Below are 22081 nucleotides of genomic sequence, written 5' to 3' on the forward strand. Positions count from 1 at the left end.
ATATATCTATATATATCTTTAATATCTTTTTCATCTGCAGTTCCCTTTTGATATTGTTTGTCATCCACTTTGCATCAAATTGTGTTATGTTTTTCATTTGCAGTATACAACTTGCCACTGCTGATAATAAATATTTCTTCACCAGTTCCCAATCACTGATGATATTGAGGGAGGCAGCATCAGAGTGCATACCCAGGTCAGGAGGATAAACTGAATAGGGATTGAGTGCATGACTAGCAATATAAAGAAAGCATTGTGGGAGGAATATAAACAACAAGGTGATCAGCATTCCCATGAGTAATATAAAGCACAAGCAAGAAAGGTAACTAGTATGGTAAGGAAGGTTAAATCAGATTTTGAGAGAAAATTAGCTAAGCAGGCCAAAGCAAATCCAAGAGTTTTTTTTTTTTTACTATACAGCAAGTAAGAGAAAGAATAATTACGAAAAGATAACTTTACTCAGTGCTGATGGTAGGAAAGAGACAGAAGCAGAAGAAATAGTTCAGTTACTAAGTGACCACTTTGCAAAGGTATATCATCCAGGTGGTGACTTTTATAGTTACTGAGGTGAAAGAGACTGATGTGAGCATTGAGGTAGATAAACTGGAGGTACTCAGTAAACTTGAAAAATATCAATGTGAATACAGCAGTGGACCTGGATGGTAAGTCAGCTCATGTGCTACAAGAATGTGCTAGTGAACTGGCAGTGCCTCTGATGAGGTTGTTTAATTTAAGTCTCAGCTGTTGCAATGCTCCAAGGGAGTGGAAAGTGGGTAAGATAGTTCCATTCCATAAAGGTGGCTCCAGACTAGAAGTAGCAAATTACAGACTAATTAGTATTTTTGGAGTGGTGGTTACAGTATTGGAAAAGTTGGTTACAAGTAAAATTCAGGAATGGGTGGATAGGAATATGATACTCTATAGGGGGCAGCATGACTTTGTAAAAGGTAGGTCCTGCCTCAATCAAAATTTTTTACTTTGATAGAGACAGAGCATGCATTTTAAAAGAAATTTTTAGTTCATTAAATGTGGTCTGATCAGGGCTTTACACAATGGAATAACAACTCTTTTATCTCTGCAGGTCAGCACCCTTCTCAGCATTGCAGCAATCCTCTGGGTTACCTTCACCATTTTTGCAATATGTTTCCTGAATTTCAGGTTTCTATCAACCATCACTCCCGGATCCCTCACCTTCTTCAGTACAGTTCCTCAAGCAGAGTATGTAGTCTCCCATCAATGTATCCCAAACTGATACACCCATTCATTTACCCATCTGTCTAGTTTATTCAAATCCTCTTGCAGGCCTCGCATCTAAATTATTACCATTACTAATAACCATTGACAATGTCATTGATATAAAGGTTAAACTATACAGGTACCAGTACTGGGACCTGACTTGTAACATTCTGCCTCCTATCAGACAGCCTATCCTGAATCCAGTTCACTAACCCGACATCTAAACCCATGTACTTCAACTTAAATGTCAGCTTATCATGTGGTACCCTGTCAAATGCCTTTGTACAATCCAAAAAAATGCCAGAATATGCCTTTCCCTCATCAACTTCTCTTGTCACTTTATTATAAAAGGCAATCATATTACTAAAGCTAGAGTGCCCCCCCCCCCCTAACAAATCCATGTTGACTCTCACAGATAACATTACCCTCATTTGCCTAATGCTGTATATCTCATTAATTTCTCTATGATCTTAAAAGACAACTACTGATGAAACACAAATTGGTCTATAATTTGACATTTCCAGTCTATTACCACCCTTATACAATGGCACTATCTTACCCTCCTTCCACTCCTTGGGTATCTTTCCTTTCTCCAGACTTTTATTGAAAAGCCAGGTCAAAGGAGCTGTCGTTCTTTAGAACAATCTTTAAACCCGTGGAGAAATCTCGTCCAGTCCAATTTCTTTACTGACATCCAGAATACTCAGTATTTGAAACACACTCTCTTCTTGCATTTCTAAACCTCAATCCTGGTCTATCCCTCTAGCATCAAAACCTACTTCTCTGGGATGAAATACTTCAATAAAGTGTTCTTTGAACAACTCCACTGCATCCTTTGCCTAAGTCACTATAGTTCCATTTTTATCCAACAATGTCATTCTTCCACAATTATTTCTACATTTACTGGCCACATAGCGAAAAAATTCATTAGGATTTTCTCTTTTCATATTCCAGTTTTTCCTTCCTTACCACATTCCTAGCTGGAGTCTTATATTCTTCATTCTTACCTGCTGTCCTGCCATCTCTCCATCTCTGGTTCCAGCACTCTCTTGCATTTTTTTTTTTCATTTCCTCTCTTTTACTGGTTTAGCTATTCTGTCCACTTCCATTATTCCCATAACTCTGTTATGTTCGCCCTTGAAACTTAGATGTTGTTATTATTACTGCACAGGCATCTCCATGGAGTCCTAAGATTCACTGTGGGAGACTCAAAAACACAATATTTATTACACCTCTACTTGAAACCATTAAGAGACAAAGCAGTCAAACAACTGACTCAGGCAACCCATTTCATTCATTCATTCACCACTCCTCAAGCAAAAAATCTAGTCCTCACACTCCCCTAACCACAATTTTACTCAACTTCCAGGGATGACCTCTTGTTCTTCCCCCCTAACCAACTGCTGAAACATTTCCCCTTTATCAATCCTATAAAACCCTTTAAGTAACTTAAATGTTTCTATCATATCCTCCCCCCCATTTTTTTTTTTTACCTATCAACCAACTTTTGCAATCCACAAACCCTCAATTTATCCTCATAGGGAGCATTCTACAGAGCACTTACCATCTTGGTCACTTACCTCTGGATCCTCTACACCAATTCCTCATCCTCAAGAAACCCAGGTGACCAGACCTGAGCACAGTAATCTAGATATGGTCGAATCAAAGCTTTATAAAGATATCTTTAAAGATATAAAGATGCATTTTGGAGTTCAGAAACATAGGGCTGTATACTATATCGGTGCAATACTGCAGGAAGTGGATGAGATCACAGATTTGGGAGTGATGGTTGAGAGTAGACTGAAGTTTCTAAGGCATATTGCTAGTGTTGCAATGATAAGAAGTACTCTAACATGTAGGGATAAGGAAGTGGTTGTGCCACTGTATAAAACAATGGTCAGACCGCACTTGGACTATTGTGCTCAGATCTGGTCACTTGGTTTTCAATGTGATGATGTGGAAACATTGCAGAGGATCCAGAGGTGAGTGACTAAGACAACATCGGGACTTTGGAATGCTGGCTATGGAGAGGGGTTGAAGAAATGTGGATTGCAGAGTTTAGTGGATAGGAGGAAGAGAGGCGATATGATAGAGACATTTAAGTCAGTGAGAGGATTAATCAGATTTTTTTCAGATTAATCCAGAGGGATTAATCTGATAAAAATCTGATTAATAAAAAGAGTAAAAGGTGAGAGGAAAAGAACCAGAGGTCATCCCTGGAAGTTATGTAAAAGTGTGGTGAAGAGGGATGTGAGGAGTAGATTTTTTACATGGAGAATTGTAAGTGAATTGAATGCATTACCAGAATGTGTTGTTAATGCAAGGAATGTTAAGCATTTTAAGATTCTTTATGATAAATATGTTGTCAGTTGAATGAACCTACCAAGATGAGTCTGCCGACTCCATGGAGGGTGCAATAATAATAATAATAATAAATGATAACTCTCTTTTCTCTGCTTATTAGTGTGGTCTTCAATAACCAAGTAATCCTGTGAGTTACTCTGGCCACTTTAGCAATATGCCCTCTAAACTTCAGCTCTCCATCTACTACTACCTACCTCCCAATCTCTGGCTTCATCAATTTCCTGGAGTACAGTTTCATCCATGAGATACATAGCTTGTAAGCAAGCTGTCTATATCACCTTCATTAAATATTATCCAACCCAACTTTGCATCATCAGCAAAGAACTGAATATCTGCTTTGAAATTATTTCCTATATCATTTATCTACAAATTAAACAATCATGATCCAAGGACAGAGTCCTGTGGTATATAACTAGTTGCCTTCTCCTCCTCTGTATGCTACTTTTATGGTATCTGTCCATCAACCACCAATCCTGTCTGATGCCTTTGCAGGATCCAGCAGCAGCATCGTGTAGCCATTCCTTTTATCCAACTCAGTTAGCACTCTATAAAAAGTTAGATTGCTAAGGCATGACTGACTCTTCACAACACCTTGCTTCCCCCTCATAGCATATCATATTCTTATCCACCCATTCCTGAATTCTCTTTTTGACTAACTTTTCGAGTACTTTTACCACCACTCCTGAGACACTGACTTGTCTTTAATTGATACTACAAACTTAAATCCTCCTTTATGCAAAAGAATTAATTTGCCCTCTTTCCACTCTCTTGGGGCTCTGCCAGAGATGAGATGTAAATCAAACAGTCTAGGCAAAAGCATTGCCAATTCCCCCTGCACATTCTCATAAAACACGAGCTGATATCCCATCCAATCGCACAGCTGTATTTTCATTCAGATTCTGTAATATACTATGTGCTTCCAATTCTTCAGTTGTGCTCACATCAGTCCATGTTACTTCTGTCATATCTTCATTTGGATGATATATGCTTGCAAAATGATCACTCAATAGCTCAACAATTTCATCTGCCTCCATTACTTCTCTACTATCTGCACTCATTAAAGTCATTCTTTCTCCACTTGCCACAAAATTAAAAAAACTTTTGAATTTCCTTTTGCCTGTTCATCTGATTTTGCGTTCCTTACCATCCTTTCTTGCCTAATCCTTGTACTATTCATGAGTTAGCTAGTCGACTTTCTCCATGTATACCTTGCACAACATTTTCTTTGTTTGCAGTCCATGGTTAGCAATAGTACTCATCCATCTAGCACCTACATGATTTACCCTCCTGACCATGGATATACATGTGACATTACTTCCTCCAGATATCTCTTAACTATCCTTCATGTACTGTGAACATACTTCTCTTGCAGATCTTTATGCCATTGTGCTGCTTCAAGCTGCCTTCTAAATGTATCATAATCACCTGCTTAGTAGTTCCACGTATACCTCTTTTTAACTGGAATTTCCACGTTTTGCTGCTTCCCAAGTCAAGACCATATGATCTCTTTCCCTAATCGGAGGCATTGTAACCACCTTAGTTATGGACAGGTTCTCTAATCCTATAACAAGATCCAACACTCTTGCACTGTGAGTCCTCTCCGTCACATTCTGCCTTTAGATAATTCTCAGTAAGTATAAATTCCATTTCCTTCCTGCCATGTGATCTTTTCTCCTTCCAATCTATGTCTCTGAAGTTGAAGTTCCCCATAATAATTACTCAACTCTTGCATTCATTTTACTAATCTGCTGATGCATGTCTTCCACATCATTCCTGGTGCCCGTGGCCTATAACAGCAATCAGTAGTATATATTTTGTTCCATTGGCCTCAATCTCACATCTCACACCTGATTGACTGAGAAAAGAAATGCCATCTGCATGAGTGATCCCTACTCTTGTTGGCTGCAATTCATCTGCTGTCATCAGCAGCATCCCACCCCTTGTATGGTCTACTCTATCCTCCGTGTAACTACATCATCTGCTGCTAGCCAAGTCTCACTGATACCTATAATGTTTGGCTAGATTGCACAAACCACTGCCAAAAACTCCCCCCTCTTGTTTCTGATACTTCTGGCATTAGTATATAGAAACTGCAGCATCCCTAATCTCATCTAAACTGCCTTAATATCTTTAGTTTTCCTGACTTTGTGCTTCCACACTCTCAGTGAACAAAGATCTCTCTAGACACCTAACTGAATTCCATTTAAGTGCAGTCTATCAGTATTGTACAAATCTTTATGCCTATCAAACTCAGTCCATAAATCCACAAACTCTACATCATTCCTTCTGCACAATGTGTATTGATTCATTAGCTATCATCGTTCTCCATAGCAATACTAATATTATTAATGTTTGCACAAGGGAAACAAATTTTGTAGTGCTTTTGTGAAGTATTCCCCTTATCATAGACTCACTGTAAAAAACATTATCTCCTGACACTCTTTCTCTCCTTTGTTCTTGCAATTTTCTTTTTGGCTTCAGACTTCTTGCTTTTTTTCTGTTCTCAGTTCGACTAATCTCTTACTGTTTCTGCAGCATTGCACTTTGTCCTGTGAAGGAATACATGAAAGCAAGCTATTTCTCTGTTCGTATCTTCTACATTCTCTTGAACTTTCGGCACTGCAACTTTTGCATATGCCATCTTACTGCTACTTTCAGTCACCTCATTTATATTCTCTTTCACATTTCTTTTATCATCATTTAAACCTAGAACTCTATTCATTCCAGTACTTTTGTTTTCATGGCTTTCAGTACTAATTTCCTTTACTTCTCTCGCTTCTGGCAAGTCTCGCATTTTTGGCTCGTGAAACATCTGTGACACACACTCTCTCTCTCTCCACTGTCACTATCATACCATAATCCATTTTCTTGTGGCAGTGAATACATAACGCGCACACTACATTTCCCAAAATCCCCCCCTTGTCAAACTCCCCAACCATGTCTTGGCTGCCATTGTTTTCATTTGCATTAGTGCCATGAATAACACAGTTTATCTATCATACATAGTATATAAATATATCAAAAATAAACACACTCATACACAACACTACAGTCACTAATTATTAAAATATTATTAAAGAAATATTAAAACAATGACTTATCTTTGAACTTGCTATCACGCATTCTGTCCAGTATGTGCCACCTGGCAATATCATCTTCAGCATGAGAGAGGTATTTCACTACTTAAAAGTTACATGACATTATTATTATTATTATTATTATTATACTTCCATAGAGACAAGGACTCATCACAGAGGCCACTCTAAACTACATGATCCACTATCTACACTACACAATCCACTGTACTTATACCATCTCTACTACATACTACACAGTATTTGTATTTGTTATCTGCATGCATTCTCTGGCCAGTTTGTCTGTTTTATGAAAAGAAAATCACCTGATATCTTGTAATCTATATAATGAGAGTTGAATCCAGATCTCTATCCATCAAAGGGCATATGCCCAATTGTGCTCTACCAAGAGGTCAATATTATATTTAGTTTTTAATCAGTCTCATTGGCCTCGCACGAGGGTAATCTGAAAAGTTCTCGGCCTAACAATGAAAAAACGAATTTATAATTTCAAAATTATTTTTATTTTTCAACATAATCTCCCTTAAGAATAATACATTTATTCCAGTGATGCTCAAGTGCCATTATCCAGTCCCTGTAGTGGTTCTCAGTAAGATCTGCAAAATACCCCTCTACAGCTGCAATCACCTGTTGATTCCAAGAAAAATGCTGACCAGCGAGGAAGAGATATGAGTCAGAGGGAGCCAAATCTGGTGAATAAGTGGATGTTCCAACAATTCATAGTGCAGATCCCTTAATTTTCCCATTGGCAACTTTTGTGGGCAGGCGCATTGTCCTGATAAAAGATGATTTTTTTCTTCTGCAAACTGGGTCTTTTCTCAAGTCTAGTCAGTTAAAAGATCAGAATAATATTCCCTGGTTATTGTTTTACCCTTTTCAAGATAATTAATAAACAAAATGCCTTTGGAATCCCAAAACACTGATACCATGATATTTCCTGCTGATAGAACCAACTTTCTTCTTTGGCATGGAACAACCAGCTTCTGTCCGTTGTTTTGTCTGCTGCTTGGATTCCGCTGTTTGGTTGATATATCTAAGCAAAATGAGCACTCATTAGCTTCCAACACTCGAGTACCATCTGTATTCAATAAAGTTATTCTTTCACATTCATTCTTTCTTTTGCTTGTGGCAAAACGATAAAATTCTTTTAGATTGCCTTTAGCTTGCATGGCCAATTTCTTCTCATACTCCGATTTAGCTTTCCACACAACTAGTTACTTTTATGGCCTGAGCTTTATATATTTCATAATCCCTCTCACTCTTATTCTCATGATATTCTTTCCACATTATCTTCTTCTTGTGGATCTCTTGCTTAATAAGGTTGCCCATCCATTTCATTCCCAACTTATATATTTTTTGAACCTAGGGATATATTCAGATACTGCCTCATTTAAGCACTTTGGAAAAATTCCCATAATTGCTGACACTTATCTCATTCAGTAACTCATACCATGGGAGCAAAGATAGTATTCTCCTAAGTTGATCATAATTTCCAGCTTTGTAGTTCAGCATGTAACCTGATTTAACTGGAATATCAATATAATTAGATACTTCCCAAGAAAGCATAGCATGATCACTGTCACCAACTGGTGGTAAAATAGCGATATTCTTAACAGAGACTCCTTCTGACACTATGAGCAAAACAAACACTCTTTGACCTCGAGTTCCTTCTTTCACATGATGCTTGAGAAAGTTGTCTTGCAACAATTCAATAAATTCCCTTTCTTTCTTATCATGAGATTTCTCTTCTACCCAATCAATGTTTGGAAAATTAAAGTCACCCATAATGATAACTCGTTTGGTACCCATAAGGCTAAACTGGCGATGCATTTCTTCAAACTCAAACTCACTGCTATGTGGGACATTGTTACCATCATTGTTTTCCTGTGTTTCTACCCTAACTGGACTTAAGTCATCTGATATCATCAGTAGTGCTCCTCCTTGATTCCATTTACCATATCTGATTCTGATAGCCAGGTTTCACTAATGCCACCAATCTTAGGCCATATTGTATTCAAAAAAGCAATGAACTCAACCCCTTTGTTTCTGATGCTCCTTGCATTTATATATAGACATAATAAATTAGCACCTAGACTATTCTTATAATTAGATATGCAATCTATTTGGGTCTTGTTCTAGAATTTTCTCTTTTCCCTCCTCAGACATACTTAAAAGGTTCAAACCCAAAGCATATTTTCCCACCACTTCGTCACATACATAACCATGTTCGAAAACATTCATATCTTTATCATATTTGCATACTATAGCTAAATTTTCACACACATGATTTAGTTTCTAGTTTCCCTGACTCTCTGCATTAGGTCTCATACCAAGAAGTAATTTCTCCAGGCTGCTGATGCCAAATGAATTCAAGTGCAAGTCATTCCTCTTATACAAATCTTTTCTGCCATCAAACACACTCCACACATCTAAAATCTCGCATATATTTCTTCTATACAGCCTGCACATGAAATCATTTGCTATCACCACCCTTTTTCTTAACTCGGTACTGTCATATCTGGGTAGCAATCCCACAATTTTTACTCTCACATTTCTTTCTTGCTTCTTCCAATAGATCTTTCTTATCTTCTCTCATACTATATTTGTCACTATTTAAATTATTAGTACCTACCAGAACTACCATCTCTTTTACTTTTCTTTTTTGATTTTCAATTACATTTGATATATTTTTAATTTTTGTCCCTGGGAAACTAAAAGTGGTGACTCCCACAGTACTTTCCTGCCTGTTCTTGTTCTGATCCTTTATCTTATCCTGTCTAAGTTTAGTCAAACATTGTCCCACCTTTTCCAATTCACTGGTCAATTTTGTAATAATTTCTTTCAATCGAGATATTTCTAATGTCAACTTAACCTCAGATAAATTATCATCATCACTGCAGCAGTACTTTTGTTCATCAGGACAAATGCTCTCCTCAGTAGAAAAACTTGAGCTTTAGACACTGCCTTGTTGTGACGAGTTTTTGGCACCATTTTGAAGAGTAGTAAAAACTAATAATATTTCTGCAATTATGTTATAAAATGCTGTAGTACAATAATTGCACTAAAACTAAAAACTACAATAATATACTAAACATACACAATTAAATCTAAGAAAACACTTAATAAATCAACAAAAATCACAGATCTTTCAGGAGCTTTCTAACAGCACAATAATAAACATCTATAATATCTATAATAGCAAAAACATTTTACTGTTGAAACTTACCCAAAGTTCTAAATTTAGAAAACAGTGACTGAAGATACAGACTCCGTAACTGATGAATAGTACCTGTAATGGTCTGAATGTTAACATCATAAAATACTAGAGGAATTCCAAATGTTTCTGGACCTGCAGTATGAAACTTTCTCATTGCATTTTCTAAATACAGTTCAGACTTCATGTTTGATAATCTGTTGAAAATAAAAAATAAAAAAAAGTGAAAAAAAAATCAACAAAAAATATGGAAGTTCTGATGTAAGGAGAACCCAATGAATCCAACTTTATTTGAGTATGCTGATATATATCTTAGATTTCATGATTATATGTTTTATTCAAACAATTGAAGTTGGTCACTAGAGAACAATTATAAGAGGGCTGTTGTTTGAAGTTCTCTAGCAAGGTAAGTCAACTTTTGATTAATGTTTGTTGACATTTTGTAGATTTTTAGTTGAATTTCATTTTCTGATAGTTGGAACTGATAGGCAATACTTGATTGATTTCAAGATGGTCTGCTAGATTAATTTGTGTGTGTGTTCTTTTGTTTGTAGTGAATAAGACAATGGTTGTAAGAGTGAAGCTGTTGCATCAGCCACTAAAGGAATGACTGTAAAGTAGATTTTTGTTTGACTTCTAACAAGGGGTGTTTAAGGGTCAAAGCTGTGTAACTGGGAGGAGACCTCTACGTAGTCTTTTAAGGAATATGGAGAACCAACCAGGGCTTCTGACCTAATGTTCAATCCTCACATTCTCAGGGTGCACCCTGTTAGGTATCTCCTGGATAGTGAATGAACAAGGATGGGATGGCAATTTGGGATTTAGCTGACCAAATTGTATTCTTATTGGTTTAAACCACAAAATAAAATGTGGTACAACATGACAGAATTTCATGCTGGCTGGGGCATCACCCAGTTAAACAAGGCTCCCGTTGTTTTTGTCAGAGAACCAGGGTGAACAGTGAAAAGTCAGGTACTGGAATTTAGGCATTCAGCTATTGAACTCAGGTATTAGGCAGCTGGAGTAGATGATATTTGACCAGAAATGCTCAAGTATGGAGGTATAACAGTCTTACAGTGGCTGCACTGCATAGTTCAGAAGGCCTGGACAGAGGGACAAATTCCAGATGATTGGATTGGAGTTCTTATAGTACCCATATATAAAAAGGGAAATAAAACTGAATGTGAGAATTGCAGAGCTATTTCCCAAATGAGTGTTCCTGGTAAGATTTATGCAAGTATACTTGACAAACGGTTGAGAAGGATTGTGGAAGGGTCAAATAGAGGCTGTCAAGATCAGATTTTCACTTTATGACAAATAGTTGCGAAATCATGGAAATATAATAAAGATCTGTATTTAAGTTTTGTTGATCTGGAAAAGGCATATGACACGATGCCAAGAGAAAAGCTATTCAAAACACTATAGTTGCATGCAGCGCAGGCAACTGGCCTTTTTCTGGTGTGTGCTATTAATGTTTGGCGCCTTTCCAAAAATTTTTTTTTGAATAAAGTGTGAATAAAACGAACAGGAAATGAAAAACAAATGAATACCACTTCACATGGATTAGTTCTGCTTATACAAATTTTTTTTACAAGGAACTCAACAATTAATCATAAGTTGATTTCTGATACATCAAGAAATAAAGAATTATTTTAGGTATATTTTCGTAAATTTTAATAAAAAATTACAGTGATATAATCGGGTCCAGGATACAATTTGAGAAGTTATTTGTTCATTTCCAGGAAGATCTGAAGGGACCCGAACGGAAGACGATGTACATTCATAATTATGTGTACCATTCTGTACCATTCGTTGTTCGTTTAAACTCTTATCTCATATTTTTTGACATCTTTTAGGCACCTTTTCTTCTGTGGCACCTGTGTATATTGCAAACTTCATACACGCCATCAGCCAGCCCTCGTTGCATGGCAATGGGGCATTATATCAAGCAATACTAATCTTTATTTGAGTTGTAAGTCAGCAGTTAGAATTGAAGGAAGTACAGGAAGAAGTTTAATGTTAAATCTGGTGTCAGACAAGGATGTACATTATTCCCTCTGTTATTCATTATCTATATCGATCACATTATGAAGGAAAGTGGTGTTAATGTCAGGTCTTTACTTTATGCATATGATGTTATACTTCTAAATAAATCCATTACAAGTCTGCAAGATTCACTGACTAAATTGAATAATTGTTGTAATAGATATGGTATGAAGGTCAGCAATAAAAAGACAAAGACAATGAAAATAGGCAGAATCGTTGAAAATATCAACTGCATTGTGAATGGAGAACCTATAGAACAAGTAACACATTTCAGCTGCTTTAGGTACGATTTTTAGTGAAGATGGTAAATTAAATATGGAAATAGACAACAGAATCAACAAAGCTGGTATGGTAGGAAGTCAACTGAATAAATTTATATGGAATAAGAGAAATTAGCTGTATACAAGACAATTTTCTTATGGATCTGAGAGCTGGGTTAGAAATAAAACACTTAACCAAAGACTAGTGATCGCAGATATTAGAGTCCTGAGAAAGATTAGGGGCATGAAAAGATGGCATCAATGGCAATATCATATTAAAAATGCAGATATCAGGAAAGAACTTGACATTGTTAGCATCCAAGAATGTGTTAGTAGAGGTAATGGTCAGGTGGTGTGGTCACTTAAACAAAATGGAAGAGGAAAGATTAGCAAAACAAGTGTTCTCTGCCAGGTTGGCAGGAAAAAGACCCAGAGGAAGACCAAGATATAGGTGGATTGATATGGTAAAAAGTGTTCCTGGATGATAGAAATATAAGATCTGATAATGTTGGAGTCTTGACAAGTAACAGACTGATTTGGAGGAAAATTGTAGATAGGAAGTTAGTAATGATATAAATTTTTCATGTAGTACTATCATATCCTGTACACCCCTTGAGGGTACATGTCAGGAATTTGATTTTGATGATGTCTTCTAGCAACATGAGATGAATTTGGGTTAATGTCTGGCAATATTTTATAGATATATTAGCTGATTTTCATTTTGTGATAGATGGGATTAATCAAATATACAATGTTTGACTGAGACTAAAATTATTCACTAGGTTTGTTTGTGTTTGTTTGTGTTTGTGTGTGTGTTTGTGTGCACATGTGCATACAGAGGAAGTGTGGTGCATAAGCATGTGAGCAGTAGTAGCAAGAAGAAATTTGAGCAGAAGACCATGAGTTCCTGGTACAAAAATGCGTGTGACTGGCAGGCATGACAGCAAGCTGGAATGATAATGAGAAAGATATAGAAGACTTGAATGATGAGTTGGTCAAGATAAGGCAAGTGATGTGAAGAATGTGCAAAGGAAACAATGAGATTTAATGACATCAGAAAGTTGAATGGAAGAGGTCAGAAGAATTAGATGAAGGATAGCCATTAGAAAGAGGTAATGAATGATTCAAGATTCATGTTGAAGGTTGATCAACCTTCCTCCCAACTTTTGGGAGGAACATTGATAAACGCAATCTTAAGACTCAAGCAGGGTGAATGAAGTTTTGAATATGATGAGTAAGCAAGCGAGAGAGAGAGAGAGAGAGAGAGAGAGAAGAGGGTAGTGGTTATAGGAACAAATTATATGGTTGGACAGAAGGAGAGTACGAGACTGGACATCAGACCTCATTGAGGAGGTAAAACAATGTGAAAGAAAATGTAGTTTGCAATGTAGTCAAGGTATGACAGTGATGAACTAAGATGGCATGCAAAGATCGTGAATGGTTTGTTGAAAGAGTTGTTTGAGAATCTGTGGGATAATTTCAGAACTGAAAGAACTGTATAAGAGCAGCTTGTACTCAATTTGGTGTGAGTCAGCTGGATAGGCTATTACTGAATGAGACAGAGAGATGACATAAGTAAAGAGATCTGAGAAAGTAAGAGGTGATGTGGAAGAATATCAGAGACGAAAAATCTCTGCCAATAATCCTATGACATATCTTGGCCGCTTTTGCATATATTCTCTGAACTTCAACACTAACATCGCAAAAATCCTTATCTTCATCAATTTCCTGGAGTACAGTTTCATCTGTGTGGCACAGCTTGTAATCTTTTCATTCCAAAATGAATAACCTCACTTTTTCATATTAAATTGACATTAAATTATCTTTTGCCCATATCATCAGTCTATTTCAGTATACAGGTAATGGACAAAAAAATGGAAACACTGAGCTATCGAGACATGTTATCAGTAGTTGCAATACAGCATCTATGATGCACCAAACACAGATGCAATTGATATGCAAACATACTCTTGATATTCCTACGTGTGTAAAAAGGCAAACAGAGGCCTGCTGCCATTTACTGCATGTTAGAATGGAATCCAGAGAGGACCTCAGTGACTTTGAAAGGAATGTGATTGCTGGGCCAAGCTGGCAGATGCATCTGTCACCAGAACAACTGAAATTGCACATGTTAGTTGAGAAACAGTCACTACGGTTATGTTAGCAAGGCAGTCAAAAGGACAAACATCATCAGCAAAATGCCATAGTGGACAAAAGTGCTTACTGCAAGAGAGGGACATTCGAGCATTAGTGCGCTGTACTACGAAAAACAAGCAGGCTACTGCTGAGCAACTGTGTGAAATTCAACACGCATTGTGAAAAACCCATTTCAACAAAAAACTCTGTGCCAGGAATTACACCAGTGGCAGCTCATGACTTGAAATCGTGGGGATGCTGCAACTTTCGAAATATATATACACACTGTAAGTACACTGTATACGTGTTTGGATAAAATATCAAAATTATGGTAAAAATTTAAAAAAAAATTAAACATGGAAAAATATTGTTTATTATCGATAAAATTATACAGTTTAGTATAATTCAAAATTACTTAAAAATAAAATCCATTCCTTTAATTGTAATTAAAGGAATGGATTTACAATTTTTGGACATTACAATTAAATCCTTTAATTGTAATGTCCAAATATTTAAAGAGACGGAGTAAACACGATAAGCACTACGAACACTCTACTACTGGCACAAACTACATATAAACAACGGTAGAACTGCGTGAAGGACAGTGCCCCATTACATTAATATGTCGCATCTCACTATGATGTGCATATGCTTGCGCGCATAGCAAATTACACTGTGGTAAACAATGCTGCTAGCGTCCTTCGTCCTCCTAAGTGCTACAAGATGGATTTTTATTATTTTTTATACAAAAAAAGAGAATTGTATAGGATTGTTGATGATAAAATTAAATATGACAGGCAAATATAAATAAATTAATAAATATATTTATATATCGAGAAAAATTGGCGGTGCTGCAGTTCTGCAGTGCCTATGCACGAGCCACCCCTGAATTACACAGAGTTAGATATAATGGTTGGGTTGCCTTACAGAGGCCTTTGATCACTCCACTGACGAATATCAATGCATCCATGGTGCAAAGATCACAAGCAGTGGACTACACAACAGTTGAGGGATGTGATATGTTCCATGAACCTATGTTCACACTTTTTGCTGCAAACGGACAAATATGTGTGTGGCATCAGCTGAAAGAAGCTTACTTTGTTTCCAATTGTGAAAAGTTTTGGGTTCTATAATCTGGGGTGCATTTTCATGGCATGGTTGGGTCCACTTGTATTAGAAGGCAAACTGGATGTTGCACATTATCTTTCAATTATAAGTGATCATCTTCATTCTGTGTTGCCACACTTTTCTCCTACACAGCCAGCCAAGTTTCAACAGGATAATGCTCCCATTCATCAAGCAAATGTGATCACCCAGTGATTTGCGGAACATGATGATGAGGTTTTCTATCTGCCATGGACGTCCCAATCACCAGACTTAAATCCTATAGAACATTTATGGAACATTTTGGAGCAAGCTCTCATGTAATGTTTCCCCACCAACAAAGAAGAAAGGAGAATTGATCCAGTTTCTGTTGAACGAATGGTGCAAAATTCCTCCTGTTAAGTTCCAAGTCTCTCCCACCATGCACCCTTTCACAGTCTCTATTCTGTCTTCCTATGTGCCCGTTCAAGTCTCCTCCGACAATCACCATCTCATTTTCTTCCAATTCCCTCATTTCTTCATCTAACATGTTCCAGAACTCATCTTTTTCCTCTGCTGTACAACCAACTTGCGGGGTATATACACATAATACGACCACCTGCTCTTCTCCAAGACCCAATTTCATTCGCATGATCCTGTCGTCCCCAACATCTTGTATTGAATACCTCTATTTGATTTTGTCACTTGAGAAAGTGTGTTCCCAAAATTTTGGTCATTCTTTGGCCTATATCCATCCTATATATCCTGCCTTTGTATTTTCACACTCTCACTGAACAAGGCTTTCAAGTCCTTCCATCCATAGGTCTATAAATGTTTGGTTCTGTAAAGGCCCCCACATAGGCAGAGAATTTCTTTCATATGGTCCTCTTCATTTTCCTGATTTATGACCATTACACTTTTAACAGTATCACATTACTAACATTATCTTGTAGAAGGTTTTTGTCTTGGTTACAAAGTATATTTTACTTGGCAAGAAGTTATATTCCTGTTTTTAAATAATAAATTTAAAGATTATATTCCTGTTTTAATTTTTTCCCAAGAATAAACAAACAAAATTTGCATGTGAAGTAGCTTCACAACTAGTGTACTTGTATGTGTAGAGGTTGTCAACTTCACATCAATTGCATCAGTCTGGGTAGCGACCTCTTCCATAATTTTTGAAATATGGGATACTGATGCAAATGATGTAAAGTCAAAAGCATCTATATATAAGTAGACTACTCCTAAAGATACTTCACATGCAAATATCATTTGTTTACAGTTGGATAAAGGATTAAAACAATAATATAATTCTTTGTCAAGTATCATACATTATCACTAATCTAACTTCTGTCAATATTTTCTATTCAACTATCATATATTTTACTGTTTTCACACAACTGGCACTCACTCTAAAAACACATGCTACGAATTCACTTCCTATTCTTGCTTTCCTACACCAAAACTTTCACCTTCTGCAATAAATACATCTCACCCAGACATACGCTGCACGTAACAAAATCTCGAGCATTAAATTTTCCTAAGAAAAATGCATTGGCTGTCATTGTTCTATTATGCACTGATGACATACTGACAGTATGTACTTTAATACAAAATAGACAACAATTTCTTAAATCTAAACAAATTAATTGACTATTTTGACTTACATGCTGGTAACTCATTATGGGGTTTAATGGAATAAATAAACAACACATTTAATCACTCCTATATTTCCTTTCAAACATCCTCTCCAAGCAAACATTAATTGTCAAGCTTGGCTGCCCAGAAGAAATCTCTTTAACAATCAACTCCTCTCTCTCTCTCTCTCTCTCTATAAATTACACAGAAACAGTAGCATAATAATCACTAGTCGACAAGAGTAATTCTACTGTGGTCATCAATGCCAGTGAATATAATCAGAAAATGAATATCTTGCTGGGAGACGGCACTACTTACAAACCACTAGATTATGATCCCACTAATTCTCAAAATAAAACATTAAAAAAGCTTCTTAAAAATGTCACATCTTGGACTCCTAAAATAGTTAAAAACCTCAAACCATTTAGTTCCCCACCCCCATATATATGGACTGCCCAAAATTCATAAACTTAGTAACCTTCTCTACCCCATATTAGATGCTACTGACTATCACTCTTTTAAGTTAGCCAAAAGCCAAACAGTTAACTAAACCTTTAACCCTACTTACAGGTCATTCTTCTTCTTATATTAAAAATTCCAATCATTTCAAATCATCATCTTCATCAAATTCCTGACATGTACCCACAAGTGGTGTACAGGATATGATAGTACTACATGAAAAATTTACATCATTACTAACTTCCTATCTACAATTTTCCTCCAAAATCAGTCTGTTACTTGTCAAGATTCCAACATTATCAGATCTCATATTTCTATCGTCTAAGGCACTTTGTACCGTATCAAAACAAATGTTCTCTGCCAGGTTGGCAGAGAACATTAGTTTTGCTAATCTTTCCTCGCTCATTCTGTTTAAGTGACCATACCACCTGAGATTAGCTCTGCTAACGCATTCCTCAATGCTGACAATGTAAAGTTCTTCCCCAATATCCTCATTTTTAATATGATATTGCCAATGATGCCATCTGTTCATTCCCCTAATCTTTCTCAGGACTCTCATATCTGCGGTCTCTAGTCTTTGGTCAAGTGTTTTACTTCTGACCCAGCTCTCAGATCCATAAGTTAAAACTGGTTTGAACACTGTCTTGTACACAGCTAATTTAGTGTTCCGACTAATTTCACTCTTATTCCGTATGAATTTATTCGATTGACTTCCCACCATACCAGCTTTGCTGATTCTGTTGTCTATTTCCATATTTAATTTGCCATCTTCAGTAAAAATCGTGCCTAAGTAGCTGAAATGTTTTACTTGTTCCACAGGTTCCCTGTTCACAACACAGTTGACATTTTCAACATTTCTACCTATTTTCATTGTCTTTGTCTTTTTAATGCTGACCTTCATACCATATCTATTACAACAGTTATTCAATTTAGTCAGAGAATCTTGCAGACTTGTAGTGGATTTATTTAGAAGTATAACATCGTCTGCATAAAGCAAAGAGCTGACATTACACCACGTTCCTTCATAATGTGATCCATATAGATAATGAATAACAGAGGGGATAATGTACATCCTTCTCTCACACCAGATTTAACATTAAACCATCTCCCTGTACTTCCTTCAATTCTTACTGCTGACTTACAACTCAAATAAAGACTAAGTATTACTTGATATAATGCCCCATTGACACCATATAACTGTAGCGTATTGAATAGCTTCTCTCTTGGCACCTTGTCATATGCCTTTTCCAGATCAACAAAACTTAAATACAAATCTTTGTTATATTCCCATGCTTTCTCAACTATTTGACATAAAGTGAATATCTGATCCTGACAAAATGCAAGTAGTCCTAGTACATCCTAGAAACCCTCTGATTCCAATCTTTGAGTTTCTTATTCAGTTTTAAAACAATGTGGGATTTAATATCCCCTTAATTTAAATAATGTTTATATCGCTGAAATGAAGCTGGCTTTTTATATTTAAGTAACTTAATGGTTGCACCTTTTTGACAACTCGTATAGCAGAGTATATAAGTTCTTTTCGCTATACCCTTTGGTATCTATTTGGTCTAGCTACTCACTGATGAAGCCTCAAAAAATGCTGAAACCGGTCTGGGTAGTGATCTCCCACCATAATGTAAGAACAGCATACATTTCCTAGGAAATGTGTTTTTACATTATGGAAAATACCAAGAATATCGATCAGAACTTTACCACCTTTGCTGCGAGTTGTCCGAGATTGTATAAAGGTGGTAAAGTTCTGATCGATATTCTTGGTACTAGGACTACCTGCATTAGCTCACGCTAGTAATCGCCGATATTTTATAGTTTACTATATTCTGCATGAAACTCTCTCATTCCAATCATTAAGTTTTTTATTCGGTTTTAAAACAATGTGGGATTTAATATCCCCTTAATTTAAATAACCTCCAGAATATTTTGCCACCTTCTTGATATTTCTTTTCTATGTTCTTGCCAAAGTCCTCACATGACTTTTGTTTAGCTAGTGTTACACAGTGTTTCATTTTCTTACATTTGTCTCTGTATTCTCTAAGAGCAAAAAGCTGACTTATTTGCCAGGAACTTTTGATATTCTTTCTTCTTTTCCTTCACGGTCTCTTTAACTTCCTGTGTTCACCATGGAGTTCTGATTCTTCTATCCTTGCAGACAACCTCACCACATGCCTCTCTGGCTGAATCAATCAGGGTTTTCTTCAAGGCTTGCCACTGAATCTGCACGGTTTTGTTTCTGTTCTCAAACTCTTTCATTTTTTCTACAATAATCTTTGTGTATTTTAGTCGACAGTTCACATCTGAGAGCTGCTCAACTTTTATTCGCTTTAAAACTTTCTTACATGTTATTCTTCTCAATATGAAATTCAATTTTATCCTGCTCAAGACTAAATAGTGATCGCTTCCAATTTCAAATCCTCTGTACACTCTGGTGTCCTGCACCAGGGAGAAAATATCACTATCAACAATAACATAATAATAATATTATTACCCAGGTAAGATAGTACAACACCATATTCAGTCCTGAAGATATTTTCAGGTGCAAACTTTGCTTGCACTCACTTGGATAAAGGATTAAACCAAATTTATTATAGTCTAACCAAGTGAAAAATAAACTTTCAACAACAATAACATAGTCAATGAGACTTTTCTTATTCCTTGTCTCTTCTCTCCATGTGAATTTGTGCACATTTTTATGTTGGAACATGGTGTTAGTAATAACCAATTCATGTCCTGAGCGGAAATCCAACAGGTATTTGCTGTTATTATTAGCTTTGCTCTTTTCTCCAAATTTTCCCAAAATATTTTTGTATATCTGACAATCATTTCCTAGTCTCTTATTTAGATCCCCAACAAGGACCAACTTTTCCTTTTTCATTGTGTCAGTTGCTTTTTCAAAAGCATCAAAAAATTCCTCCATGTCTACCTTAGTAGAACCTTGTGTGGGACCATAGGCACAAATAAGTCTCATTGTCCAATTCCCCATTCTGATATTTGTCCACATCACTCTACTTGAGATTGCCTGCCATCCTAGGAGATTAGCCTCGTATTTTGTGTTGAATACTATGGCTACTCCTTCTTTTCCTTGATTGTCATTGCCTGAATATAACATTCTGTATTTATTGCTCTGAAAGATCTCATCAGTTTTGGTCTTTTTTGTTTCAGTCATCCCTATTATGTTGATCTGGTACTTATCTAATTCCTCAGCTAGCTCCATTTCTTTGCCATTCAGGCTTCTTACGTTGATAGTACCGATCTTTAACTCTGGTGATGTTGAGTTTGGGTTTGTTTTCAGATTTGTTCCAGTAGCTGACTTTTTGCTGTTTGACCTGGTTCCCTGGCGAAAACAACGGGGTCCTTGTTTAACCAGGCAATGCCCCAGCCGGCATGAAATTTTGTCATGTTGTACAATCATTTTCTATATTCATTTAAGTCAATAAGAATACAATTTGGTCAGCTAAATTCCAAATTGCCACCCCATCCTCGTTTGTTCAGTATCCAGATAGATACCCAACAGGGTGCACCACGAGAAGGTGAGGATTGGACATTAGGTCAGAAGCCCTGGTCGGTTCTCCGCATTCCTTTAAAGGCTATGTGGAGGTCTCCTCTCAGTTGTACAGCTTTGACCCTTAAGCACCCCATCATTTCAAATCTTTAATCCAAAATTTAGTTTTAAACAATAATGATATCAGGATTAGCTTTGAAGTCACATCCCTTTTTACCAATATCCCTCTTTCTGAAAATTTAAATTTGTTAAAAAATGTTTTCTCCACAGACATAATTGATCTTTTTAATTTTACTATTCATTCTGGCTACTTGGAAGATACTATTTATAAACAAATTGAGGTCACTGATATGAGCTGTCCCTTCGCCCCCCCCCCCCCACAGCTATTTATTATATGGAGCATTTTGAAAAACTTGCTCTTAATACTGGGTAGTGACTTTTGCTATTCTCAAATCTTCTATCTGATTAAGATACATTGATGATATGTTCTCTATTTGGCCACATGGCTCAAACACGTTCCTCTCCTTCTCCTTCCTCTTCCATCCCAACAGACAGTATCCCAGATTCCAGTTCACAATAGAAAAAGAAAATAATGATAGACTACCTTTTCTAAATACTCTAATCACAAGTCTTCCCAATGCAAACTTTCATTTTCAGTTTACAGAAACCCACCCACACAGGTAGATACACAAACTTTCATCCCCAATTTAAACAATATGATGTTATCAAAACCCTTGTTAACACGTTCAAGTTGGGAAGGTCAAGTTGCATGTTTATCTCTGACAGGATTTCTCCTTATCTTTTGTGTGCCACTTCCCTGTTGTGTAGGTGGGCTGATCTGATGCAAAGTTTTCACGCTGTATTAGTTGCAAGCCTTTTGGTAGAATTTTACTGCCACTTTCTTGTGTGCTTCTCCTGTATCGGGTGGCCTCACTGACACAAAGTTTATATGGCATGTTTATTTCAACTCTTTCGTTAGAATTTTATTTGAGGTTGGCATTTGTAATCTGTCTTAATGATATCAAAAATTTCA

General features: G+C 36.5%; 1 protein-coding gene across 3 annotated transcripts in view; it reads right to left on the bottom strand.

Annotated features, from left to right (window-relative positions):
* Nucleotides 1-22081, bottom strand: part of LOC150096963 (VPS9 domain-containing protein 1-like) — a 453159-nt gene that overhangs the window by 88001 nt on the left and 343077 nt on the right. For all 3 annotated transcript variants that reach the window (XM_090408053.1, XM_090408054.1, XM_090408055.1), the window contains one exon: nucleotides 9922-10106. In XM_090408053.1, coding sequence (XP_090264179.1) covers nucleotides 9922-10106 — 185 coding nt within the window. The remainder of the gene's footprint in view (nucleotides 1-9921; nucleotides 10107-22081) is intronic.

The sequence above is a fragment of the Typopeltis vanoorti genome, chromosome 18 (assembly GCF_054136105.1).
Source record: "Typopeltis vanoorti isolate ZY-2024b chromosome 18, IOZ_Tvanoo_1.0, whole genome shotgun sequence".
Lineage (NCBI taxonomy): Eukaryota > Metazoa > Arthropoda > Arachnida > Uropygi > Thelyphonidae > Typopeltis > Typopeltis vanoorti.